Source organism: Salvelinus fontinalis, unplaced genomic scaffold, assembly GCF_029448725.1.
Source record: "Salvelinus fontinalis isolate EN_2023a unplaced genomic scaffold, ASM2944872v1 scaffold_0537, whole genome shotgun sequence".
Classification (NCBI taxonomy): Eukaryota; Metazoa; Chordata; class Actinopteri; order Salmoniformes; family Salmonidae; genus Salvelinus; species Salvelinus fontinalis.
Window position 1 is genome coordinate 28,690 of NW_026600746.1, and position 21,961 is coordinate 50,650.

A 21,961-nucleotide genomic window follows, 5' to 3' on the forward strand; every position below is an offset into this window, starting at 1 on the left:
AACCCTACAATTAACACATATAGCTTAATGCAAATCAAATTGTTGCGAACGCCATTATACCAGAGAAGAAGAAGAAAAAGAAGAAGAAGAAAACCGGCAAACTGGATGTAAGGATATGTAAGTTATCCTGTAGGAGCTTTTGTGCCGAATACATTACGTTGTTACAGGTGTCAAGCATATGGGCATGTGGCAGCAATGTGTAGGAGGGAGGATCCTAGGTGTGAGAAGTGACCAGAAGGGCATGAGACAAAGGAATGTGTAGCATTGGAGACTGTAGTGGTACACTTGAAGTAGGAAGTTTACATACACTTAGGTTGGAGTAATTAAAACTTGTTTTTCAACCACTCCACAAATTTCTTGTTAACAAACTATAGTTTTGACAAGTCGGTTAGGACATCTACTTTGTGCATGACACAAGTAATCTTTCCAACAATTGTTTACAGACAGATTATTTCACAACTCACTGTATCACAATTCCAGTGGGTCAGAAGTTTACATACACTAAATTGACTGTGCCTTTAAACAGCTTGCGTCTGGCCCTCATTTTAAGGTCAACTCTGAACTGAGCTCTCGTTTTAATGTAGTGAAACTATTTATTTTAAAATATTTATTTCAGAAGAAACATTTAACATATAATAGTCAAACTATAGTATAAAAGCAGGTGGGCTGGTTCTACTCTTTTGGCCCATTTTGTGGTGGAAAAGTCAGTGGGTCAAACATAATGTCAACCCTGTTACCCATAGATAGACAGGCTAGAAAGGTTTCAAAAATAAAACCTTTTATTGAGAATCTTACTTTCAATTGCCCCTCCCTGTTGAACATAATACACTTTCCCCGTCACAAGGCGATTTATGGCTGCTTTAAAATGAAATGATGATCATTTAACTTTTGAAAAACTGGGCCCTGGTGACTGCTGATTGGTTGATTCTGCTACTGATTAAAGTCAGCACCAGGTGTTGCAATTAGGGTGCTGTAGCTAGTATATAAAACACACAAGCAAATGGTATGTTCTCTCATACACCGTGTCACTGTTCTGGATTAGTTGAGAGAGAGATTTGGTGGTGAATGGCAAGATGGTGGTGAAATTGGTGCTTTTGCTTCTCAGTTACTCCTCTGCTTATGGTTTGTCAGGTAAGGGCTTCCCTTTAGCTGTTGATGACGGGAATGACACTGAAGTTCTGTGGGATGAGACGGAGCGACTGAGGCTTGATGACGAATCTGAACCCAAGGTCAGGTCTCGTTCCCAAATCGTGGCCACTCCCATGTTGGAGCATTCTCGTAAGCCAGACTATCTGAAGCTACCAGAATACATCCCTATTCGTGCTTCTGAGGACCAAGCCTATGTCTTCAAGCCTGAAGGGAAGTTCAGGCCGCTGCCCCTCTCAGTCAAGCACATCCTGCTGCCCACCCTACCTCCGTCCACCGCTCCTCCAGTTCACTCTAAGAAGGTTGAGGTCCTGTGCCACCTCGACAGGATTTATGTGAGAATCAGAAAAGACGCCTTCACCAACCCCGACGCCTGCAAGTATCTCAAACTCCGCAACTGCAAAGTCAACAAATCCACAGCGGAACACTACTACATGCTCTACAACATCAAAAGCTGTGGCTTCCATAGAAAGGTTGGCTAACAATGCCATCAGAAATACAATCCCCTGTCACTCAGACATCACGTGTGCCATGAGTGATCCAGTCAAATTGTAATGGTCTGAAGGGATTGTATTTCCATGGCTTTAATGATTATGTTCAGATGTATTGGTGGCTTTTAGAGTTGTGTCTCCTATTCCAGTGTACCGCTGACTATATTTCCTACTCCAACGTGCTGAAGTACGAGCCAGAGGCCATAGGCGGTATTGTGAGGGAGTCGTCATTCTCTGTTCACATCGAATGCCGCTACAATCGGTGAACTACCACTTCATGATTTCACATTTGGTGGCTACGTTCCAATGTCCACACTAGCATATCCTATACATGGCTCCATACTAGGTAGTATGCTAGTCTGGCTATTGAGTGTCTGACTGCACTAATGGCCATTTTCTGCAGGATCCACCACTCTTACAAGTTTGGCTTTCATCCTCGTTTGGCGGGGAAAGTCTTCAAGGCCCTTAAATCCAAGGTTGGAGTCACCCTCACATCTTATGATGGTGAGTTGACTTGACAGATTTCACCTAAATCAATGCACTTGCAGTATTGTTTTCTATTAAAGAACCTTAACTCTATTCTTTCTCTTCAGAATCATGGAACAAGCTCACTGGAAATAAAACCTATTTCATTGGACAACCAATGTACTTTGAGGCCAAAGTTCCCACTATTTCTTTGCGTCGGCGGGTCTATATTAACAACTGTTACGTGACTGCTAGCCCAAACTCCACTCTCAAATACACTGTGGTCGACAACTATGGGTAAAACATCTTTGTTATAGAACTACAACTTCTTGGCCTGGTCTTGTTCCTGGTAGTTAATTTCTTGCTTGTTAATTGGCTAGATTCCACAGCTGGGCAGTTCACACAGGCAGCCTAACTCAATTGTCCACTAATTGGTTGAAAGACCAATCACGTCGTGTCTTTTTCAGAACTTATCTGCTTGGTCAAATTTCAGTTTGCAGTGGGAGTACAGCGCTTAGCATGTCTCCCAAAGGCTAAAGAAATTTCAGTTTGGGAAAAATGAGTTTTCAGGAGTCGGGTAATTGGTTAAGGGAAGAGGATTGGCGGGAAAGGTTGGAAAGACAGATGGCGGCAGAGGATGGGTTTGAATTTGACTCTAGCAATAACAAGGAAAGGGGTATGTCGAGGAAGACATGTTGCTGGGGATCAGATGTGTTCGGTGGCTAGTCAGACTAGTGCAGAAGGTGAAGTAGAGAATGGGTCAAGGGTGAGCAATTCTGAGGATTCCTGTGAATGGGATGTCTGACAGCACAGAGGGATAGGCCAATGAGTGACATATGCTTCAGTAAGGTGCAGGGGATACGTGTAGCATGGTAGTGTCCTGTTCTTTCAGCCCGTTGGCCTGGGGAAGGATCAGATGAGGTTAAGTAGGGTAATATTCAGTGTATTTTTGGTTCCCTTTCAAAGTGTAATGGATCTATAATTCAGTTGGGGGTGGTAATGCAATATATTGGATGCCAACTGCTGTTAAACCTCAACCAAGAGAAATCAGAACTGTCTGCCTGTGTAAACACAGCCCTAGTGTCTTTTGTAACTCAGTCCCTGGTTTACAAGGTGAGAATAAGACCCAGCGGGTGAACCTTGTCCCAAATTGGAGGGATTAGTGTTAAGTACACGATCTTCTCTTAACTAGATGCATGGTGGATGGCAAGAATACTGTCCAGTCAAAGTTCCTGTCACACCCCACCAACAATGCTTTGAGGTTCACTATCGGAGCTTTCATCTTCCAGGGCCTGGACAATCAGGTCTGACTCATGTGCATCTCCAAACAACTAATCATGATAGTTTGATTCTTTAATACTATAGGCCTACAGTAATGCACCTTTAAAAAAGAAGGTACATTTATTTTCTTCCAGAAACTCCACTTGCACTGCGAAATAACTACAGGGAAAGTAACTCCAACTCCAAGTTCCAAGTCCTGCAACTATGGCACAAAGACTAAAAAGTAGGTTCACCTGAGTGATTGACTTGAGTTCTGAGGGACTCCTTGCTATGAGGGTTAACTAATATTTATTGTGATTGTCCTAGGTGGGTGGAACTGGGTGGTGATGCTGCGGTTTGCTCATGCTGTGTCGGTTCTTGTCCTTCTCCTTCTCTACAACCCTCCGGTGAGCATGTAGGTCTGGTTCATGACCAGTCATGTCTTCTCATTGTCACCAACCCTTTCATCTGAGCGCATTAGAAGGGAACGGGAAGCCATTTTGAGGACTAAACGCGGGCATGCATTCATACCACCATTTTACATTGTGTATTGTTTGACCGTAATCTGTGGAAAATGCAATACTGATCTGATAACGCTCATAGCTCACGCACAAACTGTGACCAGTCATTTTATGACGATGGCCCATGACGAACATGCTGAAGATAAAACATGGAGCATGGAAACCTTCAACGACGGGGCTACTTAAGGTACTCAGTCCCTCTGCTTAATTCTTAAGAATGTTTAATTGGTATCTTAATATGAGCACAAATTTCTGAAAATAATAGCTTTTCCCTCGTGGTTTTAGGTGCTGTTGGGAGGGTTTGATGAGCAGTGGACAATTATTTTGATAAAATAAATTTTTTAAACAATCATGTGTCTTGAGTTAATTTTAAATGGCTGCAGAGGTCCAGGCAGAACTGGGTTCAAATATTATTACATTTGATTACTTTCAGACGTACATTTGGTGACGTTTTATTTGAAATAGTTTAATATTGGAATGTGTTTGGAAATGCACTTGGTAATTTTAAAATCCCCAAATATAGAAATCCAACATGGAAACTTAATTTCATGAGCTGAAATTAAAGAACCCAGAAATGTTCCATACGTACAAAGCTTAGTTCAAGTGTTCACATTTGTTGAAATCCATATTTGAGCATTTCTCCTTTGCCAAGATACTCCATCACCCTGGCAGGTGTGGCAAATCAAGAAGCTGATTAAATGGCATGATCATTACACAGGTGGACCTTCTGATGGGAACAAAAGGCCACTATGAAATATGCAGTTGTCACAAGACCACAGATGTCTAAATTGAGGGAGTGTGCAACTGGTATGCTGACTGCAGAGATGTCCAGAGCTTTTGCCAGAATGGTAATTTCACTACCATAAACTACCGCACATTTTAGAGGACTGGGCATTGTCTAACCGGCCTCACAACTGCAGACCACGAGTAACTATACCAGCCCGGGACATTAACATCAGCTTCTTCACCTGTAGGATCATCGGAGACCAGCCACTCAGACAGCTGATGCAACTGGTGTAATGAAGCCCTCTTGTGGGGGGAAACTCATTGTGATTGGCTGGGCCTGGCTCTGCCTAGCTCCCAAGTTGGTGGGTGTGGGAAGGCCCACCATGGCTGTGCTCCTGCCCAGTCCTGTGAAATGTGTAGATTAGGGCTTAATGTATTTCAATTTACTGATTTCCTTATGAACTGTAACTTAGTAAAAAAATATATTTCAGTGTATATACTCCCACGCAGTTGAACCCAGGCCTGTTCGGTATTTGGAAATATTTCTACTCTTTCAAATAGGAAATTATTTCAATGTTTCCAATGTAGAATTGGCCCACATAAAATTCGAAAGTATTTCAGGTTACTTTAAAATAAGCATTTATTTGGGTATGGGTGGAACTTTTCTGTTGCATTTTAACATGAAATCACTTAAGCATGTTTCCTCATGCCTTTCTCTGCATTTGATAATGTCATTGTAGATTTTGGCATCTCTTTACAGTTAACTGTCCAGTATCAACCTTTAAAATTGTTTAACACTCTATACCAGTGGAAGTTTTGTCTAGACCATTGTATTCCTTTGGCTTTGGCAAATACTCCTGTATCAGCATGGAAGAGTTCCTGAGCATCTCTTGCAAGTGCTTTACAGTCTTGGTGTAGCTGCCATTTTGTACCGCAAGAGGGCGGAAGAGGTTTACAGGCTCTGCATCACTGAATACAGCAGGGAGTCCAATCTCACTTGGAACCAGAGGTTTTCCAATAAAGCTGTGAAGCAACTTCCTGCCCTGAAGGCTATTTTCTAGGAAGCTCAAAGCATCACGTAATCTGCTACCCAAGTGTTCAGGGTACCAGTCAGAAGGCTTTTTACTCAAAATCAAGTGAATTAACACTGTTTTGAAGTGTTGATCTGTAAGGATACTTCTGCCTGTGAGGCCCGTTTGCTTTTTGTGAAGGAACGCTACAATTCCAAGGCAGTGAATGTGGCAGGAGTTTTCAGGCAGGTGATTGGTCAGATACTTCAGGAAGTGGTCCTCGTAAGTGGTCAATGAGAGGCTCCAGTATGTGTCCAAGGAGTTGTTCCTAGGTGGGGTGGAAGGAGAAATGGTGAAATAAGCTTCAGTGTCTTTGAGTTTAACCACGGGAGCCATATCGAAGGTTATCACTTTCCCTGATCTAAATCGAACCATCAGAGCTCCTGGGGCGTCCATATTGCGAAATGTCAGCTCAAATTCATATTTGTGGGATATCTGTCCCCAAGCTTTTCTAATCGTGGTCTGGAACCATTTGGTAACCTGGGTTTTGGCCAGGTAAGGGGTGTGTTTCGAGCAAAGAGCACTATCCAATACATCAGTGACTTTCACCACTTTGACTTTCTCATTGTCACAACACAGCAGGCATAGCATATCATCATCTCCTATGGCAGCTGTGTGACATGGGCAGCCATTTTGGTTCACACCACCATCCACCATTTTGACTCTACCACAGCCCTCCATTTCAGGTGGCATATCATCAATAGCCTGGTTACACCAGAGTTGAAACTGGAAACTGTATGGCTCTAACGGGGCAATGGGGACTATGATGTCACACACCAGGGAACTGATCCTGCCCTCCACCACAAAGTCTTCAATCACCATGCCAACCTCCACATCACTCATGCTCCTCATGGCTTCTAATAGGTCATTAGCAAAACCCTCCACAAACTCAGTCACCCTCCAGCTCTCATTGGGTGAGACTTTGACACATTTGTTGTAAAAACGGTTGAGTGTATCACAGTCCGGTAGCGGAACTTCAGCCGAGAGGTTTTTCACGACAGAGATGTCTTCCATATCCTCCTGAAGGATCTCTCCTGGATGGAGCTTCTTCTGTGAACGTCTTCTGAAGAATTTAATGGAGAAATGAACAAAAGAGATGAGGGAGTATGCGTTCCATAGGTACCAGGTGTAGTCGCTCTCCGAGTCTATGATATTAGTGACATGCTCCTGCTGCTGGTCATCCTTTGATGATTCACTGAGAATCGGTGTCTCTTCCTGGTTTGTGTTATATTGTTCTGTGAGATGTTGCTGGTCGTCTGACTTTCTGAGGTTAGGTGGTACTTTTACTTCCTGATGTGTGTTAGACGGCTGGTCTGTGAGATGCTCTTGCTGGTTCCCCTCTGATGATGTTCTGAAGATGGGTGACACCTCCTGTTCTGCTTCCTGGTCTGTTTTAGATTGCTGTTGGTCGACCTGAGACTCTTCCTGACGCTCTGATGATGTCTGTTGGTCACTATGGCAACTACCAGTCGGGACCTCTTGTGGCCACTGTTGATGGACAATCGCCATGTCCTTGTCCAAGTGGTACAGTTTCTTGTCATTGAGAGATGCCTCTGTGTCTGAAGCAGGCTGCTCTTGGTCGTTTCCTTGTGAAAGGGTTAATGATAGGCCGAGGTCAATAGTAGACTGTTCCTTGTCCTCTGGTGAGAGGTTTTGCTCTGTCTTAGGTACATCTTGGTGTACTTGTGAAAGCTTCTGGTCAATGTGAGATCCCTCTTTCTCTTCATCTTTCTCCTCTTTGTTCTCTTGAGAATGTTTCTGTTCGATAAGAGTCTCTTCCAAGCCCTTTTGATAATGGTTCTGGTCGATTTGATAGACCTGTTGTACTTCAAGTTGTAAGGGTTTTTGGTCGATGGGCCCTTCCTCTTGGGTTACCAGTGGTGCCACTTCCTGTTCCAGCTTTGCCCTCTCCCTCTGCAGCCAATCTTCACGCTCCTGCATGCCCATTATGTGACCATCCTGCTCCTGAACCTGTCCTGTTCTGTCCTCTCTGGGGATGGGATACAGTAGACTAACTGCCAGCACAAGCACCCGGAGAAAGGTATCTTGCATCCTTAACGTGGTCTCTGTGGAGTAGAATAAGACGCATGAAAAATGTCAGTTTCTATTCTATGATATCCATGTTGATATATATCTATTTTCCCATCCTTCTCATTCAAAATGCACGTGAAGTCCAATATGAGATTTTAACGTACAGTATGATAAGTTATACCAAACCTTCGATGGGTGCATCAGTGTGCACAATGAAATCAAAGGTGCAGGTAGTTTCTGTGAAATTCCGATTTAGCAGAAATCCATAACGATCTATCCTATCAGTTGAAAAACGACAATGCTAAGCATAAAGAACAGTGAGTGGATGAAAGACCGAGATGGGGACTTCCTTGTTGGCTCGAAAGCATCTAACTTTTGATAAATTCGTTCAGTATGCACACAAAACAGCATTATTTCTCAATCAAAATAAAAGTTGCAATAATAACACTTACCTGACTGGAGTAAGTAGTCTGGTTGTACATTTAGTTGTACTCGGCAATGGTCGTTATGGATGTACCGTAGAGGAGGAAACGAAAAAGAGATCCTTGCACAGCAACACTGCTGTCTCTTCCTATTTTAGTTGCAGCTGTAAGTTGACTTATTTCCTGAGTGAATACCCTGCCCATGTGCTGTGGCTGTGCGACACTTTCCTCTGCAATACACAGAGCAAACCGGATAGCGCACACTTCCCCTACTGTTCAGATAAGAATCAGGGTTGTCAGACACAACACAGCGGGGCCAAATATAGAGGTACTGTACATACAGTCGCTTGTGAACGGATTCACATTTTGCAATCTACACAACCTACTCCTACATTTTGAAAGTGAATTACAGAACATTTTCCAAATAATTATATATCTTTTTTAAAAACACCCCAAGCACTTTTGGCAGCCATTACAGCTGTGAATTGTTTTGAATAAGATTTTACCAACTTTAAACAACTCCTAGGGCAGCGTTTCCCAAAATAGGAGTGCACTTTTGGGTTTTTGCCCTAGCGCTACACAGCTGCTTCAAATAATCAAAGCTTGATGATAAGTTGATTATTTGAATCAGCTGTGTAATGCTAAGACAAAATACAAAATGTGCACCCCTTGGGGTCCCCAGGACCGAGTTTGGGAAAAGCTGTCTTAGGGCAACATTTATCCATTGTTTTTGTCAAAATTGCTCAAGCTCAGTAAATAGAGTTGTTATTCATTGATGGACAGCAATATTCATACATTGTCTCTGAAATGTAAGTCAGGACTGAGGCTGGAACACTCAACACCTCTTGGAAAGCTATTCTGGTGTGTCTTTTGCATAGAAAATTGAGTAATTGCCCCACTGAAAAATACAACTCTATCCCAGAGTTTTAAGTCTTCTTAGAGGTGTGTATTTCTCTAACTTTTTACCTGGATTTTGCTCCTTTCATATTTATTTTGATCCTGACAAACTCCCCAGCCCCTGCCGGTGGCAAGCATACACATAACATGATGCTGCCACCACAAAAAGTTTAAATACAATGGCACATAGAGGCAGATCTGACTCGTTATCTCAATGTCAATGACGTCAGCATGCTTTTACATGCTAGTGTCAACATTATTTTTATATACATATATTATCCATTGACGGTAAAGTATTTGAATATGCACAAAAGGGGAGAAAAATAAATAAGAGTTTGCTTTTAAATGCAGTAATCCCTCCCAAAATGTGGAAAATGTTCTATAATTGTTCTTTCACTTTGGAAATGTGGAGTAGATTGTGTACATTGGTAGGAAAAAATCCTATGTAATATAATAAAAAAAAAAAAATTGGCAGTAAAATCTGAAGACTTTGACTTGTAAGGTAGAATGGTTCAACTTGTCACAAGTGTGACAATGAGCCTCCATTGCTTATTATGCATGCTTCTACCTTGCTAATTGAATGATTGATCCTGTAATTGACACTGGAGAGGATGGCTGCCGTTTCATGGGCTCTTAACCAACCATGCAATTTTTCGTAACTTATTTTGTACATAGTGTTGCTGCTACTGTCTCTTATGACTAAAAAGAGTTTCTGGAAATCAGAACAGCGATTACTCACATTGAACTGGGTGAAGAATTTCTCTTTAATGAGTCGGACGAGAGGGATTTACTCCAGACACACAAACAGGCCCTCATCCCCATCATTCGCACGAGGAAGAGACGGCAAAGATATTGCGGAAAGAGTTAGGGGTGCCTTGTGAGGATCCGGCGACGAGTGGCTAATCTGCCCTTGCCATCCGTATTACTGGAAAATAAATTGGACAAGCTAAAGCACGTATATCCTACCAACGGGACATTTAATAACTGTGATATGTTATCTTTCACCGAGTCGTAGATGAACGACAGCATGAATAGAAAAGTATCTCATGATAAGCTGTAGACCACACTATCTACCTAGAGAGTTTTCATCTGTATTTTTCATAGCTGTCTATATACCACTACAGACTGATGTTGGCACTAAGACCACACTCAATGAGCTGTATACCACCATAAGCAAACAGGAAAACGCTCATCCAGAGGTGGCGCGCCTAGTGGTCGGGGACTTTAATGCAGGGAAACTTAAATCCGTTTTACCTCATTTCTATCAACATGTTAAATGTGCAACCAGAGGGAAAAGAACTCTAGACCACCTTTACTCCACACACAGAAACACGTACAAAGCACTCTCTCGCCCCCCCCCATTTGTCAAATCTGGCCATAATTCTAAATTAAAGCAGAAAGCACCAGTGACTCGGTCAATAAAAAAGTGGTCAGATGAAGCAGATGCCAAGCTAAAGGACTGTTTTGCTAGCACAGACTGGAACATGTTCTGGGATTCTTCCGATGGCATTGAGGAGTACACCACATCAGTCACCTGCTTCATCAATAAGTGCATCGATGACGTCATCCCCACAGTGACCGTACGTACATACCCCAACCAGAAGCTATGGATTACAGGCAACAACCACACTGAGCTAAAGGGTAGAGCTGCCGGTTTCAAGGAGCGGGACTCTAACCTGGAAGTTTATAAGAAATCCCGCTATGTCCTCCGACGAACCATCAAACAGGCAAAGCGTTAATACAGGACTAAGATTTAATCATACTACACCGGCTCTGACGCTCATCGGATGTGGCAGGGCTTGCAAACTATCACAGGCACTTCAAGGCAAGTAACACTGAAACAGGCATGAGAGCACCAGCTATTCCGAACAACTGTGTGATCACACTCTCCGCAGCCGATGTGAGTAAGACCTTTAAACAGGGCGACATTCACAAAGCCGCAGGGCCAGACGGATTACCAGGACGTGTACTCCAAGCATACGCTGACCAACTGGGAAGTGTCTTCACTAACATGTTCAACCTCTCCCTGTCTGAGTCTGTAATACCAACATGTTTCGAGCAGACCACCATCGTCCCTGTGCCCAAGAACACTAAGGTTACCTTCCTAAATGACTACCGACTCATAGCACTCATGTCTTAGTGGCTCACATCAACACCATTATCCCAGAAACCTTAGACCCACTCCAATTTGCATACCGCCCCGACAGATCCACAGATGATGCAATCTCTATTGCACGCCACACTGCCCTTTCACACATTGACCAAAGAAGCACCTATGTGAGAATGCTATTCATTGACTACAGCTCAGTGTTCAAAACCCTAGTACCCTCATAGCTCATCAATAAGCTAAGGACCCTGGGACTAAACACTTCCCTTTGCAACTGGATCCAACTGGACTCAACTGGACGGGCCGCCCCCAGCTGGTAAGGGTAGGTAACAATATATCCGCCACGCTGATCCTTAACACAGGTGCCCCACAGGGGTGCGTGCTCAGTCCCCTCCTGTACCCCCTGTTCACTCATGACTGCACGGCCAGGCACGACTCCAACACCATCATTAAGTTTGCGGATGACACAACAGCGCTAGGTCTGAACACCACCAACGACGAGACAGCATATAGGGAGGAGGTCAGAGACCTGGTCGTGTGGTGCCAGAACAACAACCTCTCCCTCAACGTGATCAAGACTAAGGAGATGATTGTGGACTACAGGAAAAGGAGGACCGAGCACGCCCCCATTCTCAGCGACGGGGCTGTGTGAAGCAGGTTGAGAGCTTCAAGTTCCTTGGTGTCCACATCACCAACAAACGAACATGGTTCAAGCACACCAAGACAGTTGTGAAGAGGGCACGACAACCTATTCCCTCTCAGGAGATTGAAAAGATTTGGCATGGGTCCTTAGATCCTCAAAAGGTTCTACAGCTGCACCATCGAGCTCATCCTGACTGGTGGCATCACTGCCTGGTATGGCAACTGCTCGGCCTCCGATCGCAAGGACCTACAGAGGGTAGTGCGTACGGCCCAGTACATCACTGGGACCAAGCTTCCTGCCATCCAGGACCTCTATACCAGGCGGTGTCAGAGGAAGGCGCTAAAAATTGTCAGACAACAGCCACCCCAGTCATAGACTGTTCTCTCTGCTACCGCACGGCAAGTGGTACCGGAGCACCAAATCTAGATCTAAGAGGCTTCTAAACAGCTTCTACCCCCAAGCCATAAGACGACTGAACATCTAATAAAATGGCTACCCAGACTACTTGCATTGCCCCCCCCCCACCCACCCTAATTTCTGTTATTATCTATGCATAAGTGACTTTAAACCACATGTGTATATATTACCTCAATTACATCGACACGGGTGACTGTACCAGTACCCCCTGTATATAGCCTCGCCATAGTTATTTTACTGCTGCTCTTTAATTATTTGTTACTTTATTTCTTATTTATTTAGGTATTTTTCTTAACTGCATTGATGGTTAAGGGCTTGTAAGTATGCATTTCACTGTAAGGTCTACACCTGTTGTATTCGGCGCATGAGACAAATACAATTTGATTTAATTTCAGTGGTTGACTGTTTCTTTAAATAGGGTCTCTTTTTTTTAAGGTATGGCCATGGGGGAAAGGTGCAGGTAAGGGGAAATTGCCTTGTGGTCTTTTAGTGTTTGACTGACTCATATTGTCTAAAACCTATTTAAAGTATCATGATTTGAAATGTAATTAAAGTTTAGGTAGTGATTCCCTTGACCCTGCACCAAAACCAGTTTTTGTTTGTATATTTCACTGTTATCCTGTGTACTCTTTGACCAGGCTTAAAAGATAGTCTGAGCTTTTGACTAATGGTGAAGGAGAAAATAATACAACCTGTTGACTTTATTTATCCACTCAACCCAAACTTTAAGAACCTGCATGTGTGTTAGGCATAGCTCCCCGTGCGTTTGTTTAAACCTGGAGGGGTGTAGGTTCGGCTAAACTTAATTCTCTACTGCCTCACAGACCTTTTCCTTTATATGTACTTTTGACCTTGAGCTTCATGTACATGAGGAAGCAGAGACAACTATAGACGTATCTCAAGTAGGATACGATAGGAATAGGAGCTCAAGCAGTAGAAAATGTGAGGTGCCGGTACTCAGCTCCAGTGAGCTCCTGCCCAAGTCAGGCACTGCAGATGATACAGGTATGATGATGGGAATTCGCATGACGATACTGGCATTCAGTAGATTTGTTCTTTGCATGTGTTATCACCAGTAATGTCTAGGCGATCTTGCTCGGGCACAGATCGATGTCCGTGCGATGAGCATGCGAGCAAACCTTCTAGCTGTGGGGAAACCAGACAACTGGCTAACGTCAACATGACACGCCCACTAACCAATGAGTGGCTATCATGTATACAGAATGTGCACAGTAGAACACGTGGCTGTACCACCTGCACTACAGTATTCTAAAACCGAATGTTCTTCCTGCCTTATCGTCACAGTAGCTATTCTGAGTGAGACACAATGGTAGTAGAATGTTATTGTTACCATGTTTATCTCTTTAGTTAGTCAATGGATGACTCAAATCGATTTGGACTTCAGATTGTATTCATTCAAAAGCACACATTCTTGCTTAATTTCTGAAAATGCTTCAATATGTTCCTTTCTTCCATGTTTCTGATTTTATTTTCTCTGAAATCGTTGATCAACCATCATTTAAAAAGCCGGGGAGAAGACAGTTTTCTCCAAAGTTCTCAAGTCTGCCACATCCTTCTGTGGCTATCAGAGTAAATCCAGAGTAAACTGAACTTCGTTTGAGTAAATTCCTTTGCCGTCTGTAGGAAGATTCTACTACTGATATACACTGCTCAAAAAAATAAAGGGAACACTTAAACAACACAATGTAACTCCAAGTCAATCACACTTCTGTGAAATCAAACTGTCCACTTAGGAAGCAACACTGATTGACAATAAATTTCACATGCTGTTGTGCAAATGGAATAGACAAAAGGTGGAAATTATGGGCAATTAGCAAGACACCCCCAATAAAGGAGTGGTTCTGCAGGTGGTGACCACAGACCACTTCTCAGTTCCTATGCTTCCTGGCTGATGTTTTGGTCACTTTTGAATGCTGGCGGTGCTTTCACTCTAGTGGTAGCATGAGACGGAGTCTACAATCCACACAAGTAGCTCAGGTAGTGCAGCTCATCCAGGATGGCACATCAATGCGAGCTGTGGCAAGAAGGTTTGCTGTGTCTGTCAGCGTAGTGTCCAGAGCATGGAGGCGCTACCAGGAGACAGGCCAGTACATCAGGAGACGTGGAGGAGGCCGTAGGAGGGCAACAACCCAGCAGCAGGACCGCTACCTCTGCCTTTGTGCAAGGAGGAGCAGGTGGAGCACTGTCAGAGCCCTGCAAAATGACCTCCAGCAGGCCACAAATGTGCATGTGTCTGGGCTTACAGCCCAACACCGTGCAGGACGTTTGGCATTTGCCAGAGACCACTAAGATTGGCAAATTCGCCACTGGTGCCCTGTGCTCTTCACAGATGAAAGCAGGTTCACACTGAGCACATGTGACAGACGTGACAGAGTCTGGAGACGGCGTGGAGAACGTTCTGCTGCCTGCAACATCCTCCAGCATGACCGATTTGGCGGTGGGTCAGTCATGGTGTGGGGTGGCATTTCTTTGGGGGCCGCACAGACCTCCATGTGCTAGCCAGAGGTAGCCTGACTGCCATTAGGTACCGAAATGAGATCCTCAGACCCCTTGTGAGACCATATGCTGGTGCGGTTGGCCCTGGGTTCCTCCTAATGCAAGACAATGCTAGACCTCATGTGGCTGGAGTGTGTCAGCAGTTCCTGCAAGAGGAAGGCATTGATGCTATGGACTGGCCCGCCCGTTCCCCAGACCTGAATCCAATTGAGCACATCTGGGACATCATGTCTTGCTCCATCCACCAACGCCACGTTGCACCACAGACTGTCCAGGAGTTGGCGGATGCTTTAGTCCAGGTCTGGGAGGAGATCCCTCAGGAGACCATCCGCCACCTCATCAGGAGCATGCCCAGGTGTTGTAGGGAGGTCATACAGGCACGTGGAGGCCACACACACTACTGAGCCTCATTTTGACTTGTTTTAAGGACATTACATCAAAGTTGGATCAGCCTGTAGTGTGGTTTTCCACTTTAATTTTGAGTGTGACTCCAAATCCAGACCTCCATGGGTTGATAAATTTGATTTCCATTGATAATTTTTGTGTGATTTTGTTGTCAGCACATTCAACTATGTAAAGAAAAAAGTATTTAATAATAATATTTTATTCATTCAGATCTAGGATGTGTTATTTTAGTGTTCCCTTTATTTTTTTGAGCAGTGTACATCTAAAGCTACTGGTAGTGGTGGAAAAAGTACTCAATTGTCATACTTGAGTAGAAGTTAAGATACTTTAATAGAAAATTACTCAGGTAAAAGGGAGTCACCCAGTAAAATACTACTTGAGTAAAAGTTAAAGTATTTGGTTTTAAATATACACAAGTATCAAAAGTAAATGTACTTTATCAAAAGTAAAAGTATAAACCATTTCAAATGTATTATATTAAGCAAACCAGACAGCACCATTTTTATTTTATTTTTTATTGGCGGATATCCAGGGGGACGCTCAGACATAATTTACAAATGAAGCATTTGTGTTTAGAGAGTCAGATCAAAGGCAGTAGGGATGACCAGGGATGTTCTCTTGATAAGTGTGCGAATTGGACCGTTTTCCTGTCAAAATGTAATGAGTACTTTTGGGTGTCAGGGAAAATGTATGGTGTAAAAAGTACATTATTTTCTTTAGGAATGTAGTAAAGTAAAAATTGTCAAAAATATAAATAGTATTTTCAAGTATTTTTACTTAATAAGTACTTTACACTACTGGATAGCAGGACAACACCAGGTAATAGTAATATATCATTATGTGATGCCATGAGTAGAATAATAGAATATTCCATGTTTTTGATCATACCCTCACATTAACAATGCTGTTTAAACAAAAGCTAACAATGTATGGAAAATGACTTGTGTCCCACAATAGGGGACTAAACACAAGCTTTTATATGGTCCTGTGAGGTATGAACTGGTATTAGCTAGCTTTAACTGGTTTGTCCGGCTGTGCCTCATTCTCCTAGGTGCAGTTGGATGCCACATAAAGCCCATTACTATTGTATAGGTAAGACTCAACACAGGAAGGCAGGCCAAAGGATGCCTAAACCTTATGTAATATGGTAAAAGTCACGTGTGACTAAGGATATAAAAGATGACAGCAGTATACTGTATGTGTACTGGTATAATTAATTATAAAGTAATGGATTTGGTCTATAAATAATATTGTTAAATACAGAGATGCCAGTCACATCACTGTGATTCCCAAGTGGAAACAGTGATTCATTAATCTGTGAACAAATATTTCAGAGAGAATAACCCAGATCATTTGAATGGGCTGAAACTATTTTTGCATCTCAGCTGTGGGAATTTCAGCTGTGTCACTCTGGTTAGAGACAGAAAACCACCTCATCCTGTCCAGACAACTGCAAATAGACATATCAAACCTCTTCTTTATATGAATATAGGCATATAAAGGTAGACCAAAAAAATGCATTTCACAGACCGACATATAGTAGAATAAAAATACAGTAAATATTAGTTGCTCTAGTTTGAGGTGGTCCTCACCTCTTCTTGAAAGTCATGAGTCATTAGTGTCTTATGGCAGACTCACGTCTGCAAAGCAGTAGCCGTGGCCCAAGTGTTTTCTAGGGCCTGTAACATGTTTGCTCTTGGGACAATGGCGAGATGGGAAACCTGTTACATCAGTACAACAGAGAAAGGAGTGCAGGTGCCTTCACAGGGAGGGGCCTAGCTGATGACAGATGACGTGACCTTGCCTTTGCTTTCTACCATTCTACATCCCCATAGACTGTTCTTGAAGGGTTGAGTGAGCATCAGAATCAATAATATTCCAAAAGTACCTGGAGAACTATTTGCCATACATTTTCAGCCTTATCATCATTTGAGCTCAATGAACTTGAACTTGATTTAATCAAAGACTACATACTAGAAAGAGGAGAGTTGGTATACCAAGAGGTTTGGCAAAGCTGGAGAGTATCAAGAGAAGTTGAAGAAATATTTGTGATCGTCCATTTGTTGACTTATCATCATTTGAGATTATTTCATCACCTGTATACTTGGAAGAGGAGAAAGGCCTATTGTGACGTAAGTAGCCCTTTTTATCAGTTACTTAGATTATCAATTTCTCAGTCTATTTTGTTAAGTCTTTTTCAGTCTTTTTCAATAATTTATTGCTTGCTGGAAAGAAACTGAACATGGATTTACCGGTCAATAAAAATAAGTCCTTCTTGAATGATTTGTGAGCTCTTCAGACACTCAAACCATTGATGTTTCATTATAAAGCAGTGGGAGATTGATTAAATTGTTTCGTCAGTACTGCTTGTAAACAACATCTTCATTTACTTCTTCGTCTACATTTTATGAGTTGCAAATGTACACAGACACGGGGCTACACGATTTCTCCAACATCAAATGACTGAGTGCCTTTCACATGTTGGGCCCCGTCACATTTTTTGTTGTTGTTGAATTCTAACATCTGCCTCTGTGTTTTCCCACAGATTTGAATACTTCAGAGGCACCACTATCAAATTGATTTCCATCAACTGGATCCATCTTTTTCTACAGATCTCAGTACATTTAAAAAGGCACCGCCAGCAGACCAATCAAGATGGATAAGTTCCGTATGATGTTCCAGTTTCTCCAATCCAACCAGGAGTCCTTTATGAACGGCATCTGTGGTATCATGGCCCTAGCTAGCGCCCAGCTCTACTCAGCCTTCGAGTTTAGCTGCCCTTGTATCCCAGAGTACAACTACGCCTATGGGATTGGACTACTGGTTACCCCACCTATATGGTTCTTCCTACTAGGGTTCGTGTTGAATAACAATGTTTCGATGTTAGCTGAGGAGTGGAAAAGACCGACAGGGAAGAGGGTGAAGGATCCGACGATCCTTCGTTACATGTTCGTTTCGATCACGCAGCGGTCCTTGATCGCGCCCATGGTGTGGATATCTGTGACTCTTATGGACGGGAAGAGCTTCCTGTGTGCGTTCAGCGTCAACTTGGACATTCATCAGTTTGGAAATTCTACCCTCATTGATGGAATGACGGAAGTGGAGATTGTTAAATTGTTAGCGAAGATTCCATGCAAGAATATCTTCAATCAGCCCGAGGTGATATCGAGAGAAGCGGCATCGAGATATATCAAGTGTATATCCCAGGTAAGTTGTCGTTGGTAGTTTCCATATTCACCTAGTTCACATTTAGGTGCAGACAATCTCTTTCAAAATAACTGTTGTGTTAAATCCATTGTACATCAGTTGTCCAACCTAAGTGTGAACCGGGCCATTGGTTCAAAGTATGTTTGTTGTCGTGGTAAAGCAATGTCTTTGTTTACGTATTATCATGTGTTTCCCTGTAGGCGTTTGGCTGGGTATTCCTACTGCTGATGACCTTAGCAGCCTTCATGATACGAGCCATCCGACCTTGCTTCACCCAAGCTGCCTTCCTCAAGACCAAATACTGGTCTCACTACGTCGACATCGAACGCAAGCTCTTCGACGAGACGTGCAAGGAGCACGCCAAGACCTTCGCCAAGGTCTGCATCCAGCAGTACTTCGAGAGCATCAGCGGCGACATGCGCAGCTTCCACAAGCACCGGTCAAGCAAAGATGACAGCGACGACGATGATGATGATGACAAGAAGAAGAGCGACGAGGACAAGCTTCTCGGGATCCGCGACCAGGACGATATGAATAAAGTTCTGTGGAATTGGCACACGTGCAAGCCGCCTCTGGCACTGAGGAAGGAACAGCCGGATGGAGAATCCCATGAAGGGCTCATACCAAATGGAGATGTCCATGGAGTCAGTGGAGGGCCAAATGGATATGCTAACGGTCACGCTCCCGATTTGCCCAAGAGGGAATGGGCGGCATACTACAGCAAAGTTTGAACATTTCAAAAGAGGAAAAAGCACCATTCACTGTAGCATGGATATTAAGCACTGGTTGACTATTTAGACTGACAAGACTGATTGTCCTTTAAGATTTAGACTGTGGTTTGAAGATAGAATTGAAGTCCTTTTTGTGGTGTGATCATTTATAATAATGAATATTTTGATGGAGGGCTTAGTTGGAAATGTTTCCTGGCATCCAACATCAAACCCTCCCGCATTGGCACTTTAGTTCTTCCTTGGTTTCAGGATGGTTAACTGTATTTTTTGTTAGAGTACCCAAAGGGGGAACCTTACTTGAGTTTTTGTACATAATGTGTCAGATATGTCATGATGATGTACAGTCTGTTTGTTGTTATTATTGCTATGTGTAGACTTTTGAAAAATTCTTTATCGATTAAACCAAACATCAAATGGCTCCTTGTAGAATCTCGATGAAAGGTTTCCTTTAGCCTAACGCTACCGTGGTAGCCTAAATTCATGACTTTTTTATTCATCCTAGCTTACATAAAAAGCATAATTCTGAGATCAACCCCCCCAAAAAATGAGTTTGTAAGATTTTATTTAGTTTTCCTACCAGGAAATACAGTAGAAGTCAAAAGTTTACATACACCTTAGCCAAATACATTTAAACTAAGTTTTTCACAATTCCTGACATTTAATCCTTGTAAAAATTCCCTGTCTTAGGTCAGTTAGGATCACCACTTTATTTTAAGAATGTGAAATGTCAGAATAATAGTAGAGAGAATGATTTATTTCTGATTTTATTTATTTCATCACATTCACAGTGGGTCAGAAGTTTACATACACTCAATTAGTATTTGGTAGCATTGCCTTGAAATTGTTTAACTTTGCCTCCTTGCTCGCACACACTTTTTCAGTTCTGCCAACAAATTTTCTATAGGATTGAGGTCAGGGCTTTGTGATGGCCACTCCAATACCTTGACTTTGTTGTCCTTAAGCCATTTTGCCACAACTTTGGAAGTATGCTTCAGATCAATGTCCATTTGGGAGACCCATTTGCGACCAAGTTTTAACTTCCTGACTGATGTCTTGAGATGTTGCTTCAATATATCCACATAAATTTCCTACCTCATGATGCCATCTATTTTGTGAAGTGCACCAGTCCCTCCTGCAGCAAAGCACCCCCACAACATGATGAAAATTAAATTAAATCAAATCAAATTTTATTTGTCACATACACATGGTTAGCAGATGTTAATGCGAATGTAGCGAAATGCTTGTGCTTCTAGTACCGACAATGCAGTAATAACCAACGAGTAATCTAACCTAACAATTTCACAACAACTACCTTTTACACACAAGTGTAAAGGAATGAAAAATGAAGAATATGTACATAAAAATATATGAATGAGTGATGGTACAAAACGGCATAGACAAGATGCAGTAGATGGTATCGTAATGTAGGGTATGTAAACATTATATGAAGTGGCATTGTTTAAAGTGGCTAGTGATACATTTTTAATCAATTTTTACATTATTAAAGTGTCTGGAGTTGAGTCAGTATGTTGGCAGCAGCCACTCAATGTTAGTGGTGGCAGTTTAACAGTCTGATGGCCTTGAGATAGAAGCTGTTTTTCAGTCTCTCGGTCCCTGGTTTGATGCACCTGTACTGACCTCGCCTTCTGGAGGATAGCGGGGTGAACAGGCAGTGGCTCGGGTGGTTGTTGTCCTTGATGATCTTTATGGCCTTCCTGTGACATCGGGTGGTGTAAGGTGTCCTGGAGGGTAGGTAGTTTGCCCCCGGTGATGCGTTGTGCAGACCTCACTACCCTTTGGAGAGCCTTACGGTTGTGGGCGGAGCAGTTGCCATACCAGGCGGTGATACAGCCCGACAGAATGCTCTCGATTGTGCATCTGTAAAAGTTTGTGAGTGCTTTTGGTGACAAGCCCAATTTCTTCAGCCCCCTGAGGTTGAAGAGGCGCTGCTGCGCCTTCTTCACCACGCTGACTGTGTGGGTGGACCAATTCAGTTTGTCCGTGATGTGTACGCAGAGGAACTTAAAACTTACTACCCTCCCCACTACTGTCCCATCGATGTGGATAGGGGGGTGCTCCCTCTGCTGTTTCCTGATGCTGCCACCCCAGTGCTTCACGGTTGGGATGGTGTTCTTCGGCTTGCAAGCCTCCCCCTTTTTCCTCCAAACATAACGATGGTCATTATGACCAAACAGTTACATTTTTGTTTCATCAGACCAGAGGACATTTTTCCAAAAAGTACAATCTTTGTCCCCATGTGCAGTTGCAAACCGTGGTCTGGCTTTTTGATGGCGGTTTTGGAGCAGTGGCTTCTTCCTTGCAGACCGGGCTTTCAGGTTATGTTGATATAGGACTCGTTTTACTGTGGATATAGATACTTTTGTACCTGTTTACTCCAGCATCTTCACAAGGTCCTTTGCTGTTGTTCTGGGATTGATTTGCACTTTTCGCACCAAAGTACGTTCATCTCTAGGAGACAGAATGCGTCTCCTTCCTGAGCGGTTTGACGGCTGTGTGGTCCCATGGTGTTTATACTTATGTACTATTGCTTGTACAGATGAACGTGGTACCTTCAGGTGTTTGGAAATTACTCCCAAGGATGAACCAGACTTGTGGACTTGGCTGATTTCTTTTGATTTTCCCATGATGTCAAGCAAAGAGGAATTGAGTTTGAAGGTAGGCCTTGAAATACATCTACAGGTACACCTCCAATTGACAAATTATGACAATTAGCCTATCAGAAGCTTCTAAAGCCATGACATAATTTTCTGGAATTTTCCAAGCTGTTTAAAGGCATGCACAAAGTAGATGTCCTAACCGACTTGCTAAAACTATAGTTTGTTAACAAGAAATTTGTGGAGTGGTTGAAAAACAAGTTTTAATGACTCCAACCTAAGTGTATGTA

The 21,961-nt window shown here is 42.9% G+C and overlaps 3 protein-coding genes across 4 annotated transcripts; 2 read left to right on the plus strand and 1 right to left on the minus strand.

Annotated features, from left to right (window-relative positions):
* Nucleotides 1-1,016: 1,016 nt before the first annotated feature.
* LOC129846429 (zona pellucida sperm-binding protein 3-like) lies at nucleotides 1,017-4,233 on the plus strand. 2 transcript variants are annotated; one of them, XM_055914359.1, is made up of 9 exons: nucleotides 1,017-1,619; nucleotides 1,787-1,899; nucleotides 2,041-2,141; nucleotides 2,231-2,399; nucleotides 3,295-3,406; nucleotides 3,518-3,606; nucleotides 3,690-3,769; nucleotides 3,966-4,070; nucleotides 4,169-4,233. In XM_055914359.1, exons 1-8 carry the CDS (start codon nucleotides 1,074-1,076, stop codon nucleotides 4,067-4,069), a joined length of 1,314 nt encoding a protein of 437 aa, XP_055770334.1. In that variant the 5' UTR covers nucleotides 1,017-1,073; the 3' UTR covers nucleotide 4,070; nucleotides 4,169-4,233. The 2 variants fall into 2 exon arrangements, 1 of the variants encoding a protein (XP_055770334.1); XR_008758255.1 differs by lacking the exons at nucleotides 3,518-3,606; nucleotides 4,169-4,233 and having other exon boundaries at nucleotides 3,966-4,052.
* Nucleotides 4,234-5,224: 991 nt separating this feature from the next.
* On the minus strand, nucleotides 5,225-8,284 carry LOC129846430 (inositol 1,4,5-trisphosphate receptor-interacting protein-like). The gene is made up of 2 exons (XM_055914360.1): nucleotides 8,163-8,284; nucleotides 5,225-7,745 (listed from the first exon to the last, which is right to left on the minus strand). The coding sequence occupies exon 2, from the start codon at nucleotides 7,729-7,731 to the stop codon at nucleotides 5,401-5,403; it is 2,331 nt and encodes a 776-aa protein (XP_055770335.1). The 5' UTR covers nucleotides 7,732-7,745; nucleotides 8,163-8,284; the 3' UTR covers nucleotides 5,225-5,400.
* A 9,369-nt stretch (nucleotides 8,285-17,653) lies between these two features.
* LOC129846431 (calcium homeostasis modulator protein 1-like) lies at nucleotides 17,654-19,350 on the plus strand. The gene is made up of 2 exons (XM_055914362.1): nucleotides 17,654-18,325; nucleotides 18,526-19,350. Exons 1-2 carry the CDS (start codon nucleotides 17,774-17,776, stop codon nucleotides 19,054-19,056), a joined length of 1,083 nt encoding a protein of 360 aa, XP_055770337.1. The 5' UTR covers nucleotides 17,654-17,773; the 3' UTR covers nucleotides 19,057-19,350.
* The last annotated feature ends 2,611 nt before the right edge of the window (nucleotides 19,351-21,961 follow it).

Excerpts from the sequence above, each read along its gene's own strand:
- LOC129846429 (XM_055914359.1), top strand. The coding sequence starts at position 1,074 with ATGGTGGTGAAATTGGTGCTTTTGCTTCTCAGTTACTCCTCTGCTTAT. Across the intron at positions 2,142-2,230 it reads CACCCTCACATCTTATGATG|AATCATGGAACAAGCTCACT; the intron begins GTGAGTTGACTT and ends CTTTCTCTTCAG. Across the intron at positions 3,607-3,689 it reads TATGGCACAAAGACTAAAAA|GTGGGTGGAACTGGGTGGTG; the intron begins GTAGGTTCACCT and ends TGATTGTCCTAG.
- LOC129846431 (XM_055914362.1), top strand. The coding sequence starts at position 17,774 with ATGGATAAGTTCCGTATGATGTTCCAGTTTCTCCAATCCAACCAGGAG. Across the intron at positions 18,326-18,525 it reads ATATCAAGTGTATATCCCAG|GCGTTTGGCTGGGTATTCCT; the intron begins GTAAGTTGTCGT and ends GTTTCCCTGTAG.
- LOC129846430 (XM_055914360.1), bottom strand. The coding sequence starts at position 7,731 with ATGCAAGATACCTTTCTCCGGGTGCTTGTGCTGGCAGTTAGTCTACTG.